The following is an 18,066-nucleotide window of genomic DNA, read 5'->3' on the forward strand; positions in this document are numbered from 1 at the left end:
TGCCTAATTTTATATCATAAGGGGATCATGTACAAAATGTCGAAACTACAAGGGGTTAAATGCTATTTACCCTTTATTTTAAGCCCTCTGATTATTTAGATATGAAATTACTTTTTGTCAATAAGGGTAAAACATATAACCAAAAGATCATATGAAACAACTTTTGGTCTTCCACAGTTGTAGAAAACCTTAGTTTTTGCCACAAAAATTGTTATCGCTTTTCTTTTTTGATAAGTTCAGAAATTGAAATACATGTCTAACCAAAAAATACATCCGAATTTGTTGAATTTAAGAACAGTCCATTTAGAATTTAAACTCATTCGAAAAGTGTAGGCAGGAATTAAGTTAACAGAATACAACTTTGTATGCCAAACAACATCCGAATTTGTTGAATTTAAGACCATGAAAGACTTGTGCTGCTAAGTCAACAACATGCAACTTTGTATGTTTGGGGCATCAATACATAGCGGAGATTGTTCGACACTGCCTAGAGACAAAGTCTTTAGTATACTCAAATTACGCATGCTACACCTAATATTACTGCCCATAATCTCGATCGTTTCAAGAGTCGGGATGTCGATTTCTATGCTGCATTTTTCTGCTGTGCGATTCATTAAATTAATAAAAGTGAAGTGCTTGAGATGTTTGTGAATCTTCTTTTCCAGCTTGATCTTTTTCAACCCCTTGCACCCGTCCAACGACATAGTTGTAAGCAAAGGACAGCTTGAGATTAACTTTTCGAAAACCTCGTTCTCGACCAAGACGTTGCTGAGGCGAAGTACTTGTAGACGCAAAAAGGGTATATTTTCGGGAATATTCTTGCCCAAACTGCACCTATTCAGATGCAAAAGCTCGAGCGCTTCAGCTTTAAAGACCACCGAGGACAAATCGGTAATTCCAGGAGTATGATCGGAAAGAATAGAAAGACAAAACTCCTTCACGCGCATAACTTTGAGTAATGGGACCCATTTGTCAAGAAGCAACATCGATTCGTGATGCGAATAATCTTTGCCTAGCAGCGATAAATAAAGGCGAAATTTCTCCAATGATAGACCTTGATCGTAGTATTGTTGTAAAGTTGTCTCAACGGTTGATAGAAAATCTTGTTTGTTACCTTTGAAGTTGATGTCGGAAAAATCAAGATTGGGACGAGTGCACCAAATGTAGCGCCATGATGTGGACAAGACAGATGTTCGGACAGCATCTTCTTGAGAGAGAAAATACAAAATTCTATGCAAAATGTCCTTTGGCAAATCCGATAACCTATCCATGGACAGAGAATCACGCGTTGCCTTTTCCATTACCCTAACAATCCCGAGTGATTTTTGTTAACACGGAAAACCCTAGATGTTATATATACATATAGGACGAAGTATTCACACACGGTAGTTAGGTATATTTTTATTTTGTTTTAATCGGATTGTGGGTATATGGCTGGGCTGGGCTGAGCTTGGCTTTAATTACTTTTCATTTTATATTTTAATATTTTTTATGTTGGATTTTGATTTTAGATTGAAATTTTTGACAATGATATATTCTAAGAGCAACTCCAATAGAGTAATTAAATGGGTTATCAAAACATCTAACCACCATTTTGATAATCAAAATTAAAAAAAATTCACTTCAATGGAGTTATCAAATAAGGTTTATATTTTGATAATTAACATCTTGGGATGTAAAATTACATCCTGGAGAAATAATAACAAATGGAAGTTACAAATTTAACCACCTAAATCACCACTTAAAAAATGACATGTGGAAATTTAATATATAATGATTGTAGTTATATATAATTAACAATCTTTCGAATACCTGTGGTTTGAGCAAATTAATTTATATAAGTATCAAAATAAAATATTAAATATCAAAAGTAATACTTGATATCTCATTTTGATATTTTGGGTTGGAATTGCTCTAATTAGATAAAAGGTATCCAACTAGTAAAAAAATCCTTATGAATATTTTTAATTTATTTGTATTTAATTTATATTTTTCCTATTTAATTATATATTTGAATATACAAAAAATGTTAATATTTTATTTTATTTGTTCTACAAAAATTTCCATTTGCTTATGTTTTGCCAAAAATACCATCACTTAAATAGAAAAAATGGGCAATTTGCTATAGATCCCTCTATATTATAATTTATATGCAATTTGCTATAAGTCCCTCTATATTATAATTTATATGTGTAGATCCAAGTCAAAATTTTAATGTTTTAATAAATTAATAATATTTATTATGGCAAAAATACCCTTAATTAAATCAAATCAAATCCCAAAAAATCTCTCTATCAAAACAAATTTCCAAATATCTCTCTTTCAAATGTTAACTAAAAAAATAAATTAATTCATAAAAAAAATATACAATTTATTTTACAAACTCATACGCTAAACACGCCACCGCCGTCCCACCACCGTCTATGATCCGGGAACTGCGACGCCTGCGAACTGCAAATAGCTAACTGAAAATTAGATTTTATATTATTGAATTGCAAAGAAAAAAATACCTATGATTTCGCCAAAAGCAAACAGCAAACTGAAAAAAAAATCCATAATTTGTATTATTGAATTGCAAACAAAAAATTACCTATGACTTGGCCAAATGCAAACAACAAACTGAAGAAACAACAAAACTTGCATTATTGAATTGCAAGCAATAAGCTACCTATGACTTCGCAAAATGCAAACAGCAAACTGAAAAACAAAAAAATCAGCATCATTAAAAACATCAACCAAAAAATTGTTTATGGAACACGTTGCAAACAACAAAAACATTAAACAAAATGTTTGTAAAATGTAACTTAAGACATACCTTGCAAATTGTAAACCAGAGGAATCGAATCTCAACATCAAACGCAATTCTTCAAACAACAAACGAAGTTAAACCAACCTGCAAACGAAAATTGCTAACAACAAAAACGATGGAAAGATTCTACATACGGGAGACACATTGTGAATTTTGGCTATGATTTTGGATTTCTGAATTTTTGTTGTCCTCTTTAATTCTTCCACCAAGAAATCATCTCATAATCTAAAACACTCCCTATTATGAGATTTGTTCATCACAATAATATTTCTTCATCACAACTGAATTTTCTCTATAATATTTCTTCATCACAATAAAAAAAAAAGAAAAAAAAAGAAAAAAAAAAAGAAAAAAAAAACAGAGAAGCTCGAGAGAGGGAGAAAGGCGTGTGAGATATAGAGGGGAGAGATGAGAGATTAAATATAGGGTGAGAGAAACGTGAGATAGGAGAGATGAGATATATGAGATTTGTTTTCTTATTAATTGAGGGTGATTATGTCTATACACTAATTATTTTATTTTATTTATATTATTTTTTTGAGTCAAAGGACCTATACATATATTCATCTAGCAACTAGGATCTTTACCTATATAAGTCCAAAATAAGGGGTGTCTAGCAAATTTCCCCTAGAAAAAAATATGTTGTTCTCCCCACTCTCTAAGAACTCATTTTCCTCTCGGCTACTTTCTCTCTACCATTTCTTTCTCTCTCCCATTTCTTTCTCTAAAACTCTAAAACTGCTATTCATTTCTTTCAAGATTTATGCTGTTTTTCTACGCCAAATCACTAATCATCTCTTCATAAATGGAAGAAAAATCACTCATGTGGTGAAAGTTATTGTCATCTCCGCCGCAATTTTGTACTATAAAGTTCCTGTTATCTCAGGCGATTCTGAAGCAAAACCACTATGGCACTCAAATTTATTATCATTTCCGCAACAATTTTGTAGTGTTTTGTTGTTGTCATCCCGAAGATTGTGAAAAAATATCATCTATGGCGCTCAAAGTTATTGTCAGAGCCTGAATAACAGAAACTTGAGCTATAAGATCCCCAGAGAAATTGAGCCATGCACTACTCAATCTGCTGAATAATGTATTGGGGAGCCTGAATAATCTGAACAAGATGCAAACTCATAGTCGAAAGCGTACTCCGGATCAAGGCAAGACGGCCCCCGAAAGCCAACGCGGTCCGAGCCCAACCCCAAATCCTAGTTTGCAAAGTGATAGTCGAAAGCGTACTCCGGATCAAGGGGATTTAATCGGCCGGCCGGTTGTACAAAACGCTTCAATAATCTGATAAAAGGGGTTTCTGTTAAACCCACTATTTTGTCATGCCCACTCAAGTTTTTTGAGTTATCGGGGCAGCCATGGAAGTGGCGATGTGCAAATCGGAGAAGAAAGGTTTTTTTCCTGGGAGATATTTGATTTCTGTATAGCGAGATTTAAGGGGAGTTATTTTGGGAGAGAGATTAGTAGTAGACTCCAAATTAGCGTGATTTGATTTATGCAAAACTAATTTAATTATATATTTTGTGAATATAATAAGGGTAAATGAGGTATTATGATCAATGAGGGGATTATCCCTAATGATGAATTAAAAATTGGATTTAAGCCTCTAAAAGTCTTGCATCAAGGGGTTATTTCATATATATATATATAATGATTTTTTGTCAATAATTAAAGTTTTAAATTTAAGGATTTTCTTTTATATTCACGTATTTTGAAATTTATGGAATTTTCATAACATAGTATTTTTGAAACTTTAGATTTGTTTTGCCATTTTATGAAAGGGGTATTTGTGCATAAGTTCCTGACCAACTATTTTTATTATTCTAGATTTAGGGGCTATATATTTTTCGCCAATAAGCTCATCTCTTTAATATTTATTATAAATAAAGGAAAAATTAATGTATATGATAAAATTACCCACAATCCTTTACACCCAATTCCTAATTGTAACCCCAATTTAATAAATTTTGACCATAAAAATCCAATTTTTACTTTTTTTAAACTTTTTTTAAACTTTTTTTTTAAATTATTTATTTGCCACCGGTCCGGCATTGACTTTTCGATTTTTTTATTATTAATTTTTATTTATATTTTGGTCTGTTTTTTCCGCCGCCGGTTTCCTTCATTGACTTTTTTTTTTGGATTTTCGGGTTTTGGGTTTCGAGTTTTCAGGTTTTCGGATTTTTCGGCTTTTTTTTAGTGATTCTCATAAATTTTTTATCCATTTTTTACACTCGTCGATAAACGTTGACCGTAATTGTATTGTCATTAACAGTAATTATACTGTCACTCACAGTACATTAGTGTAATTGTACTGTCGTTGACAGTACATTAATGTAATTGTACTATCGTTGACAGTACATTTATGTAATTGCACTGTCATTGACAGTACAATTAGAGTCAACGACAATGTTATTATTTTTTTGGGTTTTTTTTTCAATTTGTTTAATTTGTTGACAAGTCAACGTTATTATGTTACTGTCGTTAACAGTAAAATAACTGTAAATACAATAATATTACTGTCGACTACATCAATATTATTATTTCTTTGGATTTTTTGTTTTGTTTGAGTTATTGATGGAGTAACGTGATAATAGTACTGTCTATTATTGAAATATTACTGTAAACACAATAATATTACTGTGGTTGATGGTAATATTACAGTTGTTACAGTAATATTATTGTCAACCACAGTAATATTAATTATTTTGGCTTTTTATTATGTTTACCTTTGTTGAACGGTCAACATATTAATATTACTCTATTACACAATCATAACGACTTTTGTTGTGTTAATATTATTGTGCTAGAGATTAATATAGCAATATTATTGTGTAAAACTGTAGTATAATTAATTTACTGTGTTTAACAGTGATATAGTTAATATTATTGTCAACCACATCCATATTGTTGTTTTAACGTGTCGGGAATCGGGCACGTGTATGCAGCGGAAAACAAAAATTTTATATGAAAAACGATTTGATCATATACACACGTACTCGATAATAGCAATTAATTACGTACCTTAACGTTCCAGCGAAATTTAAATTGCAACATGCATATTAACACGATAATTAAAACATATAGCATGCTCGCGATAAATCATAATTCTCATACAAACGATTTCACGGAAACGTTCAAGCAAAAACATACATAAACAATTTCATAAAAACATTCGATGTTTAATTTTATCTAATTAAATTAAAACCTAATTCATAACGGATCCGAAAAGTTACATCTTGAAGCGTGAGGCGAGTTCTCGGATTGAAGCAAACTGCCACGGAAACCAATCCGTGCAGTCGGGACGAGCAACGGCGAAGCAGCGGCAGACGCGCGGTTCGGGCGGCGCGTGAGGGCGCGTGCGTCGGTCATTCGGCGGTGGCGTCTCGGCAGATTGACTCATTTTTCTTCCTCCTCTCGAATTTCTCCTCGTATACCATGTTCAACTAAATACGTGGCACTAGACACACAAAAGTTATAATTAATGGAAGAATAAAGAAAAATGAATAGTTCTACCAAGTTTAATTGGCGCGTGGGTCACGAATTTCCGGCGACGGGACGGCGACGGCGAAGGAGAGGCAACGGCCGTGTGAGATTCGAGCGGCTAGGGTTTCGTAGTGTGTGTTCTATGTGTGCAAGACCTATAAATCTTGTATTTATAGTTTCTTGTATAAAAGTCGTAACTGGTTAAGTTGGACCGGGGCCCAACAGCTTAAGTTCGTTAGTCTTTCTTCGCTCGTTTCTCACAACTCAATGATTGGAAAATTATAACAATTATAGTTTCGGAAACACTGAAACGTCCTCGTCATTACAAATGTCAATTCTCGATTTCCAATTTCTAAACATGGAAACCCTAATTCAGTGGACCTTCTAAATTTGGAAACTTCCCAATTTAGAAAGTTCACTAAGATGTTTGCCTAGTTTTTTTTCTTTTTCTTATTCTCATTCATAATTCCAAATTACGAATGTTGGACTCAATCATATTGACTTCCAATTATGCAAAGATTAAACATTTTTATCTTTGACCGTTTATTCAAAGAACTCGAGTGCACGAGCATTGTGACCCTCGATGGTTCAGGTGTAAGCTAGTCGTGGGTCCACAACTCTTTGTGGTTTAAACTCGTCCCTAGAGTTACAATTAAGATAAAGTTCATTTCAACTTAATCACCCAACGAATCAAGATTGGCGTCTAGCAACTACGCGTCATGATTCCCTAGATACAAATGAAGTGCCTGCAAGAACCGTTTGTATAGTTAACGTACAGTACGATCCCTTCGATTCATATGTCCCGATTGAACTAGAGGCATTGGTTCATCGAGACCTTCTTTGTAGTTCAATAACTGTGCGATCGTTCTAAATGTTGTAATCGATACGTGCATGACTTAGAGAATCAAATTCCCTAATCATCACTCAGTCAGCTCTGGCCAGAGACTTAAAGACTACAAACTATGAGAACACACAGGACATCCAAGACTATTCTAGCAATCGAATCCCCAACTACAATGCACAGACCTCCCACTAGATTTTGGTTGGATCCAATATGATCCACTTTATTTTGTGGTTAAACTTTCAATGGATCTAAAGTGGATCCACATGGATCCAGTTTTTTTAAAAAAAATCAACTTGATCCGATCCGATTTGTTTCAACTAGACTTAATCTAAACTGGATCCTTATAGACCGAACCGGATCCAATCGGATCCATGGAGCCGGATCCAAATTGCCACCCCTAATTTTAAGTGACCAAGAAGCAATAAAAGATCTTATCATTCTATTTTTCCAATAAATAATAGTGAAGAAATAGAGATACTCACCTGAAGTCCAATGCAAGTGCTATAAATACATCTTTACCCTCAAGCCACGCTTAAATCCGGAGTAGTCTTGAGTGAGAGCTTTACTACGCTCAACACCTATTCAAATAATTATCACTTAATAAGATTTACATAGTCAATTTCTAGAAACATTTATTAAGAATGTCCTGTCGCACGGCTCATTCTAACAACCACTACGATCACCGTACTTATCCGAATAGCCTAAACTATATACCAAATTAAAGATAACAAATCCATCTACAAGTTCACTGAGAAACCAATCCCAGATTATCGACCTAACACAGCAGTAACAGCCCCGGAAGATGATTGCATGAAACTGCCAGGTTTTTAAACAAATGCATTCGCTGGCACTGTTTATTTCAAAAATCATAACAATTTGTAAAGTTATCCAAATTGTCCAAATAATACACCATATTGAACCTAACAATGTAATCTACAAGTTCTCAGAAGACACATAGCCTAAATTATCAGCTCAACATAGCATAAACATCCCCCCAAAAACGAATACTCAAAACTGCCCTGTTTGACAGATTCACTGTTGAGCGAATAAGAAACGGCTATAAAAATTGATCGAATCAGAAACGATTTCGCACTTGCTTAAAATTCTCATGGTCTTCTACGAGTTTCGTGAAGAGACTGATTCCAAATTCTCACTCCAAACCCTTCGATTTGGCTCCGAAAACAGCTGCGGCAGCAGGTTTTATTATAGGTCCAGCGAGCAAGCTGAACTTCTCGCCCAATTCCGGCGACCACCGCCGGTCAGCGACGCTGGAGACCACCACCAATGGAAAGATAACTTATCAAGGATTCGAACGGCACCTCCTGATCGTCGAAACTCCACCTTTAAGACCTTCCCATCAATTAATTCTTTGAAGAGCCAAAGACTGAAATTCGATTTCTGGACAGCTAGTCGTCTTCTTCGCCCGATTCCGGCGACCATCTGATGCAACCACTGCTGGAGGCCACCACCACTAGAAAGCTGACTTCCCAAGCTTTCCAACAATGTGACCTCATATTTATAACCCCTCGTTCAGACAGCCCTAATTTTGTCGATAATTTAATTGGGGATTTCCAATTCCAACCTCAAATTTGTTCATATACCGCACTCCTTCAGACCTCTTCTTCAATTCGATTTCTCCAATTAATTTATGTGATTCCAACCAAGAATCGAGAGAGCAAGAGCGATGAAGAGAGAGAGAGAGAGAGAGAGAGGAGACGAGAGTAATATTTTGGGATGAAGAAATGCGTGTATTAAGAAGTGAATGAGAATTGGCCATGTTTACCCATTATTGTATTTAGGCCCTTCAACTTTCCTTGTTCTTTATTATTTATCCTTTCTCAAATATATAATATATAAATTAGTACCCAAACTTAGTTAAATATATGTCGAGGCCCGAAATGGGAATCGTAGTAAAGAAACATACGGGGTGTTACAGTTTGAACAAGGGACAAAGATATAGAATGCCAAGGTGTTTTATCATTAATACAAAAAAATATTATTTATTACAAGAATAAATGGAAAGAGCACAGCCACAAGTTGGCTTGTTGGTCACCTACTCTAACAATCTCCCACTTGACCTAAAGCCAACTATCCATAAATCGTAATCCCGTCGACTCTAGATGTTTCTTGTGGACCGACCTTGGTAAAGGCTTTGTGAAGGGGTCTGCAACGTTCTCTTCCGAGGAGACTCGTTCTACTTTGACTTCACCTCTATCAATGATCTCTCGGATCACATGATACTTCCTCAGAATATATGCTTGGACTTCTGATGAGATATCGGCTCCTTAGCTTGCGCCACGGCTCCGGTGTTATCGCAGTACAACGGTCCTAGATCATTAGCATTAGGAATAACACCCAACTCTTGGATGAATTTCCTTATCCAAGTCCCTTCTTTTGCAGCTTCGGATACTGCAATATACTGAACTTCGGTAGTGGAATCGACCGTCGTGCTTTGGTTGGAACTCTTCCAACACACGGCACCACCATTAAGCGTGAATATAAATCCCGAGTTCGACTTTGAGTCGTCCACATCCGATTGAAAACCAGAGTCGGTAAAGCCTTCTAATTTCAACTCGTCACCCCCATAGACCAAAAATATATCCTTAGTCTTTCGCAAGTACTTGAGGATATCTTTCACAGCCTTCCAATGAGCTGGACCGGGGTTAGATTGATATCTGCTTGTGACACTCACAACATACGCAATATCGGGTCTAGTACATAGCATGCCACACATTAATATGCTTCCTATGACAGAAGCATAAGGCGTCCTTTTCATCTCCTCGATTTCACTAGGTGTCTGAGGAGACATGGATTTCGAGAGACAAACCCCATGGGACATATGCAAATTGCCTTCTTGGATTCTTCCATGCTGAATTGTTTCATAACGGTGTCTATGTACAGGGTTTGGGATAAGCCAAGCATCTTCCTTGCTCTATCTCTATAGATACGTATTCTCAATACGTAAGAGGCTTCTCCCAAATCCTTCATTGAGAAACGTGTGGACAACCAAGCTTTTGTCTGTTGTAACATTCCTACGTCATTCCCAATTAGTAGAATGTCATCGACATAAAGCACCAAAAATATCACTGCCCTTCCACTAACCTTCTTGTATACACAAGGTTCTTTCGGGTTCTTCTCAAAATCAAACTCTTTGATAGTTGAGTCGAACCTTATGTTCTAACTACGGGATGCTTGTTTCAATCCATAAATGGATAGCTGGAGTTTGCAAACATTTTGCTCACTTCCAGAAGATATGAAGCCTTCCGGCTGCGCCATGTAAATTTCTTCCTCAATGTCTACATTAAGGAAAGCGGTCTTCACATCCATTTGCCATATCTCGTAGTCGTATCACGCAGCTATGGCCAGCAAAATCCTAATGGACTTCAGCATTGCAACTGGTGAAAAAGTTTCCTCATAGTCAACACCTTGCCTTTGAGTATATCATTTTGCTACCAATCTAGCTTTATAGGTCGATACCTTTCCATATTGTATGTTCTTGGATCTTGTCCAAGTTCAATATGATCTTCATCATTTTCGAGGAGGAATAACCTATCAGGTATTTACCGAACTCTTTCGGATCTGCGTACTGAAGGTTCATGAGGTATATTAGTGGATTGTTGTATTGGCTCGATTACTTGTTCTTGTGCTTGAACTTCACCTTGCGGTTCTTGAACTACTTCAAGTTCTATCATGCTGTCTTTTCTATCTGATAGAAACTCCTTTTCTAGAAAGGTGGCATTTCTTTAAACAAACATTTTTGTTTCATTGACATAATATAATTCGTATCCCATTGAGTCCTCGGGATACCCCACAGAGTAGCATAAGTCGGATTTACTATCCAACTTGTCTCCCACTAGTCGCTTCACATAAGCGGGACAACCCCATATCTTAATATATTTAATGTTGGGCTTCTGGAAATGCCAAAGTTCATATGGTGTGGATTTAACTGCTTTGGTGTTAACTCTATTCAGCAAATACGCGGCAGTGAGAAGTGCATGACCCTACAAGTATGCCGGTAAGTTGGTGAACCCCATCATAGATCGAACCATGTCTCACAAGGTTCTATTCCGACGTTCGAAAACTCCATTTAGTTGAGGAGTTTTAGGTGGAGTCCATTGAGATTGTATTACATTCTCTTTTAGATAGTCAATGAACTCGATGCTCAAGTATTCTCCACCACGATCGGATCATAGTTTCTTAATACTTCGTCCGAGTTGTTTTCGTATGGATTTTATTCTTTAAGATTAGGTAAACTACGGTCACCCCTGAGATAAGGTCAAATTACGAAAAAAACTCCTCGTGTTTGGGTAATTACCGAAAGAAATATATTTATTCATTGGATATAATGCGAAAACACAATTAGAGAGTTTGAAAGTAGTGAATAATCCGATGTATATAATAGCCAATAAAAGGCTTACACCGCTTGTTGTACTTATAGCTGGATTCTTTTACGGAAAAGGGAAGCAGTTACTGCATTGGAATTCCCGACTATCGGACGGAAGCTTCTGGATCCTTCCGGAACCTTGAGACGAGAACAACGAGCCCTAAGTCCTTGGTTGGAACATGAAAACGCCCGTATTTAGATCATCGAGTATGTCTTGGTGGTCAGTGTCGTCTGATAATTCCTCGGAACTGTCGTCGGAAATCGTCGAAAGCTTGTGAGGTAACACAAATGTAAAAGTAGAGCCTTGTTTTTCTGTGCTTGATACAGTCAGATGTCCTCCCATTACCTCAACCTGTGAAAAACATATATATAATTAAAGAAATTCAACGAATTAAAAATGTCGAAAAAGTAGCTGTAAACGAAAACATTTTATAAGAAAACGCGTCTTAAATACGAAAAAAAAAGATTAAAAATTACCAGCTGTTTACAGATAGAAAGGCTTGATCCCGTTCCGCCATATTTTCGAGCCGTGTCCGCACCGACATGCATGTGTTTCTTAAATAGAGTTGGCATAGCATTTTCTGTTTTACATGATTATATTCAAAAGAAAATTAATATATTAGTTTTAGTTTTCGTCGTACGACGGTTATAACTGCTAATAACAGTATTAAGACGACATTCATGTTTTTTTTTTTCATGGAGTGAAAAAAAATATGTACCAGGTATTCCAATTCCTGTGTCGTATACGTCACATCGAATCCATACTACAGATTCTTCGGAGTTTATGTGAGAATCTTTTTCTTGATCCATCGAGACCCCACTTTCGAAAATTTTGTTGTGATCATCTTTCGTATTATTGTCTGAAGCATTCCATTGATCTTGTGAATCTTGTTTTATTATTGTTCGTGGATCTCTAACGATGTAGAGATTTATTCCGACTTTGCCCTCGTGCGTAAACTTGACGGCATTGCTGTAATAAAAAAAACATCAACAAAATAAAACCATATGCATGCATATATAAATATATATATATACCTGACTAAATTGGTGAAAATCTGTCGAATTCTTAGGACATCTCCAATAACCTAAAACAGAAGAAATCATTCGTTATAAGCCTTATCGGTAGGGACCTTCTAGAACATTCTAGAATAAAAAATAAATAAATAAATAAAATCCTATTTTACCTCCACAGGAACATCATCTGCTATGTGACCTTCTAGAACTAGTAGTTTCTGTAGTGATGCTGCTGCTGTCTGAAGAACATGCTTCACTACCTCCCTTGGTCTAAACTTAGTAGCTTCCAATTTCATTACTCCTAAATAAATAAATATACAGTAGAACCTCGATAAATTAATAACCTCGCTTAAATAATAGTTTATTCCGACCCCAACTCAGTAAAAACGTACTACGTACTAAATTTTCAGTTCGATAATTTAATATTTCGCTAAATTAATAGAATTTTGCTAGTCCCAACTGTATTAATTTATAGAGGTTTACCTGTATATATTTAAAAAAATTACTTCGACTTTCGATCAACATTTTCATTTTTTAAGGAGGAATAAATATAATCCGCACGCACCTGACTCGACTTTGGAACGATCGAGGGTGTCGTTTATTAGTTGAACTAAATCGCCAGATGACAGCATTACCCCTAGTAGCTGACTCTGTTCTTTATCGAGTTTAGTAGTCGAAAGAATTTCAGCCATGCTCACAACTCCAGACAGAGGTGATCTTATTTCATGTGACATAGTTGCAAGCATTTTTTTCGCTCTCATCGAATCCTCTGTTTTAATAATTAAACAACGCATATGTATATTAAAAAAAAACAAAAAAAAAAAAAACGAGGCAACTAATTTTTTTTTTTTTTTTGTCGATCTCGTTTATGTATAATAAATAACCTGTGATGTGGATTGTTTTGGTGAGTTCTGTTTCTTTGGCCTTTTGCACGGCCATTTCTTCTCGAATCTTGGCCATCTTCTCTCGTTTTCTCACTTGATCGGTTATTTCCATTCCCATGTAATTTACTCCGATTTTTTCACCGACCTTGCTAAAAACGGGCTCCACGTACATTAAAAATGTTTTCGAACCGAACAGCTCCGTTTCGAACGTGATCTCCCTTTTCGCGGGCAACCCTTTTTCGAGGACCTCTTTTTTGAAGTCTTGCGATTCTTTCACCCCCCCTCCGCTGAAAATTTCGACGTCGGTTTTGCCTATGATGTCCTATTTAATTGTAATTGAATCATACAAAATAAATCAGACAGTTTTGTTTGCTTAGAAAGCGAAACCTTAAACTATACTAAGTTGTAAGTTTGTTACCTCCTCACCCAAACTTGGGAAATGATTAAACAGGAATCGATACCGCAAGTCTTTATCCTGTAAGAAAATCGATCGATTCGATCACAATCCTAATCCTAAATACAGTTAAACCTCTATAAATTATTACAGTTGGGACCATCAAAATTTCATTAATTTAGCGAAATATTAACTTATTGATGAATTAATTATTAATTTATACATTAATTAATAACTTATTAATTTATGAAATTACTTTTATTTATTTTCAATAAATACATTTTTTTTACGTGTATATTATTCATTGTACCATTAGCTCAATGTACTATAAGCCTGTAAGAAAATCGATCGCTTCAATCACAATCCTAAATATGCATGAATTATACACACACATATACATACCTGGTGGCCTATGACAACCGGTGCATTTTGTAGGACAAAATGCAAGAAGTTATCAGCCCGTGTAAGAAGCTGCGAAAGCTCCTCAACGGGAGAAGATTGCGTCTCGAGATTCGCGGTACTCTCTTGAAGCTTCTCGAGCAAGACTCGCTCCCGTTGTAGGGAAGCTTCTAGAAGCTTCTCAAGATCATGTTTACCTCTCTGCTCCTTCCAATGCACTACACTATCACACTCTGCGTCGATTTCCATCTTTTTCGCCTCAATGATCAAATCCTCATCAGGAATCGAAATCGGCCGTTCATCGCCTCTACATGCATCTCGTTCTTCGAGAATTTCCAGTTTCTTGAGCTCAGCCTCTAGTCGCTGTTTGCTTAGGCTGTCGATCTCTTCCTTCAAGAGACGAACATCGTTCGCTTGCTTGTGCTCCCAGTTCTTGATCAGGTTTGCTAATTGGCAGTTGCCTTTGTCGCTGTAGTTAGTGAGCTCGATTAGGTGCTCGAAATCGACTACGTTGGGCTCTTTGTTGATTGTGACTTCTTCTAACATGTCTTGCTCTGCATTTGACCTTTCCATTAGCCTAGAAAGCTTTTCTTTCAACTGTAGATCTGGAAAAAGAATCTCTTTGGAGCCCTCAGCCTAGTCAAAGAAAATAAAATAATTAATAATAAATAATTGTTAATAACATGGCCAAGTTTTTGGAGAACATAGAAAATGTAGAGAGAGAATATGAGGTGAGAGGGATGAAAGAGAGCGCATGTGCTGCATCATGAAAAGAAATAAACAAAACTAAAATAGCTTATTGGTGAAAATACTTACACATACGGAGATATTTAATTATCTAATAGTAAGTGCTAGATTCTACCAATTATGATCAAGATCATCCTACACATTCGACTTTAGAGAAAATTAATTAAATTAAATTAGAGTGCGTTTGGATGGAAGGATTTGGGGAGGGATTTGATTTGGGGAAGGGATTTGAAATGACTCCAATTTTGGAGTCATTTGAAATCCACCTCAATTGCTCAAAACATAACTAAAAAGGAGGGGTGTGGATTTGAAATCCATCCCCAAATCCCTCAATCCAAACAAGTCCAAGGGATTTGTTATTATGGATTTGAAATCCCTTCCACAAATCCTTCCATCCAAATGCACCCTTAAATTATCTAATGCAACTAAATTACTGTCGTCATCATCACCATCATTATTATTATTGTAATGTGGTTTATTTCTTACGTTATGAAAAATTATTATGAATATTGTTACATTGTAATGTTGTCTATATAGAACTAATTGATCATCAAATGTGATTTTTAATGGTTATTTGCAGGGGTAATTTGTATAAACAAAAAATGGAAGAAACCTCAAACTTATTCACACTTTTATCAGTAAAAAAAAAAACAAATGAAAAAAAAAACTAAGAAGATGTGCGTGGTGCATTGCACGCGTAGTATTAATTTTATATCGATCTTCTTTTATATATGATAATTATATTTTTATTACAATAACATTTTGATATTTGTAATTAGGGGTAATATGCTAGGAGCCCCTCAACACAAATAATTAATTTGAAGTAGATGACAACCTCAAATAAAATATCTTAATTAATTCCTTACTTCAAAATAAAATTTGACCCACATCCTTTTATTTTTGTTTAACCCAAAAATACCCTTAATATAAATAATAAAAGATTAGGTTTATCTCGCATTCCTTTCATTCTCTCTTCTTACGGTTTTTTTTTTTTTCACTCGCCTCACCTCAATCTTTTCTCTCTTCTTCTCAACCGTTCCACATCTCTCTCACCTTCTCTCATATTTTTGTCGCTAGCCCATCACGTTCTCTCTCTCTCTCTTGCAAATCAAGGGGTGCAAACCGAGGATGCCACCGCCACTATGCCGAGATCTGAAGATTTTGAGGATCCATCCAGATCCGTCGCCGAGCAGTAGAGTATAGTGAAGGAGGCGATGCATAGATCTGAAGATCTCGAGGTTCTTCGAGACCTCGGCGACAGTGCGGTAGAGGGGGAGGGTGTAGAAGGGGGCAGCGGAGGTGGGTCTATGGCGATGGCGGTGGTGGTCGTGGTTATTGATCAGGTGATGGTTATGGTGGAGGTGGTCATTGGGAATGGTGGTGTGAGGTTAGATCGATGGTTGGAGGCGATTGCATCAACATAGGGTATTTTTACGGCGCTAGGGTTTTGGTTGACGGCTAGGGTTGGTGGATAGTAGTTGGCGGCGACTATGATTTGTTTGCTCTAGGGTTTGCCGACGACTGATAATTTTTTTTTGATGCTAAGGTTTAGAATACTACGCCGTAGTAAACCATAGTATACCGTAGTAAACCACAGTACGCAGTAGTAAACTATAGTAACCATAGTATACCGTAGTAAACCACAGTACGCAGTAGTAAACTATAGTACACCGTAAACCATAATACATCGTAGTATATCAAAGTACACCAAATTCTACTACAATATTATTAACAACGGATAAAATTAAAACAAAATATAAAAACATATGTAAATTGGATTAAAAAAAAACATGTATTTTTTGTAATTTTCTATATTATATAGAAAAAAGAGGATTTTTGTTTTGTTTTATATTAGTGTAAAAAAAATGAAGAAAGAGAAAAGAAAAAAAGAAAAAAAGGGATAATTAGTAAGAACCCCCTCATCTAGGAAAATGAGTTAAGGAAATACTTCATTCTAAAAATAATTAGAGAAAACCCCCTTAGCTAATATCCACCCATGTAATATTTTCATAATTCCAAAACTATCCTTAATTGTCTATTATACTCTTTCAAAACCCTAATCTTATTTTTAATTTTCATCCGCCGTTTTCAACATTCCAGCTTTTCTCTTCTTCTCTCTTTTCTCTTCTTCTCTGTTTTCTCTTCTTCTTCTCTCTTTTTTTTTTCCCGCTGTTTTCTCCGACAATCTTCTTCGCTGCTGCCGCCGCCGCCGGAAGATAGAGAAAGAAAGAAGAGGAAGCACCCATCAAACATTATAAATGATTTTGATAGCGATTCTGAATTCGAATGACATGATTGCTACATCGGAGACGAAAAAGAGGTAAGATTGTCGTTTTGTTGCCGGAATCGAATTTTGATGGTGGTGGTTCTGCTTTGGTTGCTGGTGCGAGTTGTGATTTTATTTATTTATTTGTAATAAAAAACCGTCATAATGTCAAAGTAAGGTGGTGATGGTGTGTTGTGGCGGCGGTGTGGTGACGATGGGGCGGCATATTTAGGGTTTTGCCTGTAGAGAATTTCGCGCAGGCTGAAACATTAATCGACTATGTAGTATGTACATGTTCATAGTCGATTAAGCTAATCGACTATGCTCTGGTAGTCGATTAAGGTTCATCGACTCCACTGTTTTTTTTTTTTTTTGGATTTGTTGTTTATTGGTTCCAATTGTATAAATCATTTATAATGTTTGTATATTTTTTGTTTTTGTAATATATAGTTGATTTTGCATTTTTTCGCAGTTGTGATTTGTTATTTTTAGTAGCAGATTCTTAATCGACTATGCTTCATAGTCGATTAATATGCTTCATTGACTCTAATTTTTAAATTGTTTTTTGATTTTTTTGTTTATTGATTCCAATTGTATAAATCAATTATAATGTTTTTATATTGTTTATTTTTGTAAAATATAGTTTTGTTTGCATTTTTGTAGTTATGATTTGTTATTTTTAGTAGTCGGTTCCTTAATCGACTATAGTTCATCATAGTTGATTTAATATGCTTCATAGTCGATTAACATATCTGATAGAGAAAAAATGTTAACAAAAAAAAAAAAAATTAAACAATTTTTTTTAAAATAATTTTTTAAAAGAATAAAAA

The 18,066-nt window shown here is 35.5% G+C and overlaps 2 protein-coding genes across 2 annotated transcripts; both read right to left on the reverse strand.

The window, feature by feature from the left end:
• Positions 1–419: 419 nt before the first annotated feature.
• LOC105967919 (putative F-box/LRR-repeat protein At3g18150) lies at positions 420–1,301 on the reverse strand. Its single transcript, XM_012992508.2, has one exon. The coding sequence runs from the start codon at positions 1,299–1,301 to the stop codon at positions 420–422; it is 882 nt and encodes a 293-aa protein (XP_012847962.2).
• A 10,149-nt stretch (positions 1,302–11,450) lies between these two features.
• On the reverse strand, positions 11,451–15,011 carry LOC105962830 (histidine kinase 5). Its single transcript, XM_088818741.1, has 9 exons — positions 14,227–15,011; positions 13,849–13,905; positions 13,431–13,752; positions 13,112–13,315; positions 12,717–12,847; positions 12,568–12,617; positions 12,252–12,502; positions 12,010–12,113; positions 11,451–11,884 (listed from the first exon to the last, which is right to left on the reverse strand). The coding sequence occupies exons 1-9, from the start codon at positions 14,794–14,796 to the stop codon at positions 11,693–11,695; spliced, it is 1,881 nt and encodes a 626-aa protein (XP_088674867.1). The 5' UTR covers positions 14,797–15,011; the 3' UTR covers positions 11,451–11,692.
• Positions 15,012–18,066: the final 3,055 nt, after the last annotated feature.

The sequence above is a fragment of the Erythranthe guttata genome, chromosome 5 (genome assembly GCF_056151865.1).
Source record: "Erythranthe guttata isolate IM_541 chromosome 5, IM_541, whole genome shotgun sequence".
NCBI classification, from domain to species: Eukaryota; Viridiplantae; Streptophyta; class Magnoliopsida; order Lamiales; family Phrymaceae; genus Erythranthe; species Erythranthe guttata.

Coding starts and splice junctions, on each gene's coding strand:
- LOC105967919 (XM_012992508.2), bottom strand. CDS start 1,301: ATGGAAAAGGCAACGCGTGATTCTCTGTCCATGGATAGGTTATCGGAT.
- LOC105962830 (XM_088818741.1), bottom strand. CDS start 14,796: ATGGAAAGGTCAAATGCAGAGCAAGACATGTTAGAAGAAGTCACAATC. Junction 13,316..13,430: donor CAAAACAATCCACATCACAG/GTTATTTATTAT, acceptor TTATTAAAACAG/AGGATTCGATGAGAGCGAAA. Junction 12,114..12,251: donor CACAGGAATTGGAATACCTG/GTACATATTTTT, acceptor CATGTAAAACAG/AAAATGCTATGCCAACTCTA.